This window comes from Chaetura pelagica, unplaced genomic scaffold (genome assembly GCF_000747805.2).
Source record: "Chaetura pelagica isolate M959 unplaced genomic scaffold, ChaPel_1.0 scaffold3, whole genome shotgun sequence".
NCBI classification, from domain to species: Eukaryota; Metazoa; Chordata; class Aves; order Apodiformes; family Apodidae; genus Chaetura; species Chaetura pelagica.
Window position 1 is genome coordinate 7472739 of NW_009952974.1, and position 963 is coordinate 7473701.

General features: G+C 62.4%; 1 protein-coding gene across 1 annotated transcript in view; it reads right to left on the reverse strand.

Annotated features, from left to right (window-relative positions):
• Nucleotides 1-143: 143 nt before the first annotated feature.
• OBSL1 (obscurin-like 1) overlaps nucleotides 144-963 on the reverse strand; it is a 24157-nt gene continuing 23337 nt past the window's right edge. The window contains exons 22-24 of the mRNA XM_009996280.1: nucleotides 794-898; nucleotides 356-664; nucleotides 144-151 (exon numbers count right to left, since the gene is read on the reverse strand). Of these exons, the coding sequence (XP_009994582.1) occupies nucleotides 144-151; nucleotides 356-664; nucleotides 794-898 (422 nt within the window). The remainder of the gene's footprint in view (nucleotides 152-355; nucleotides 665-793; nucleotides 899-963) is intronic.

Consider the following 963-nt stretch of genomic DNA (forward strand, 5'->3'; position numbering starts at 1 on the left):
GCTTTTTAATGCAGAGCCCTGAGGCCATAGCAGGCTGGGGATGGTGTCTGTGTGTCTGTGCATCCTGGAGGAAGCATGACCCCATCTCCCTGCAGCGGTGGCCATCCATCTGTGAGCGACCCCTGAGAACGGCTTCCTGGCTCTTAGCTCCCTGTGGGCACAATGGGAGTCAGAGAGAGCTGCAGAAGCCCTGGAGCTGGTGGGCCACCCAAAAGGGTTGTTCCAGCAAAGGGGGGCACAGATCCCTGGTCCCATATCCAGGCTGCTCCCCCCACACTAGTGTTTGGGCCTTTGCAAGCAGTGAGGTGTGGGGACAGGCCCCCCAGTGTCCTTCTGCTGTGAGGTGTAGTGGCACCACCAACCCCTAGTGGTCCCCCCTCAGTGGGTGCCCCCTCACCCTCCACAAGGAGCCGGGCGGTGGAGCGGTCATCGAAGGCATCACAGGTGTATGAGTCCTCATCCTCAGGGCCCACGCGGTGGATGATGAGTGTGCGGTAGCAGTCCAGGTTGCAGATCTCGTACTTGTCACCAGCAAAGATCTCTGTGTCCCCACGAAGCCAGCGCACCCGGCCCCGGGCGTGGGACACGGTGCACTCCAGTGTTGCTTTGTGCCGGGCCAGCACCGTCTTGTCCCGCAGCGGCTTCACAATACGGATGGGCAGTGCTGGTGGGCAGGAGGGAGCCATTTGCCTTGTGGGGCAAACAGGCTCCTGCGGGGACCCCATGAGCCAACTCTGGTGCACCCCAGCCCTGGTGCTGGAGCCTGGCCAGCCCTCATGTCCCACACTGGTACCTTCCACCCGCAGGCTGGCCTCTGAGAATACCATCCCAGCCACAAAGCGAATGAGTCCTGCATCCTCGGGGCGCACACTGCAGAGCAGCAGGAAATGCCGGGTCCCTGGGGAGGGAGAGGCTGGCTCAAGGGGATGGTGGTGATACCCACAGTAGGCAGGAGGCCCCCTT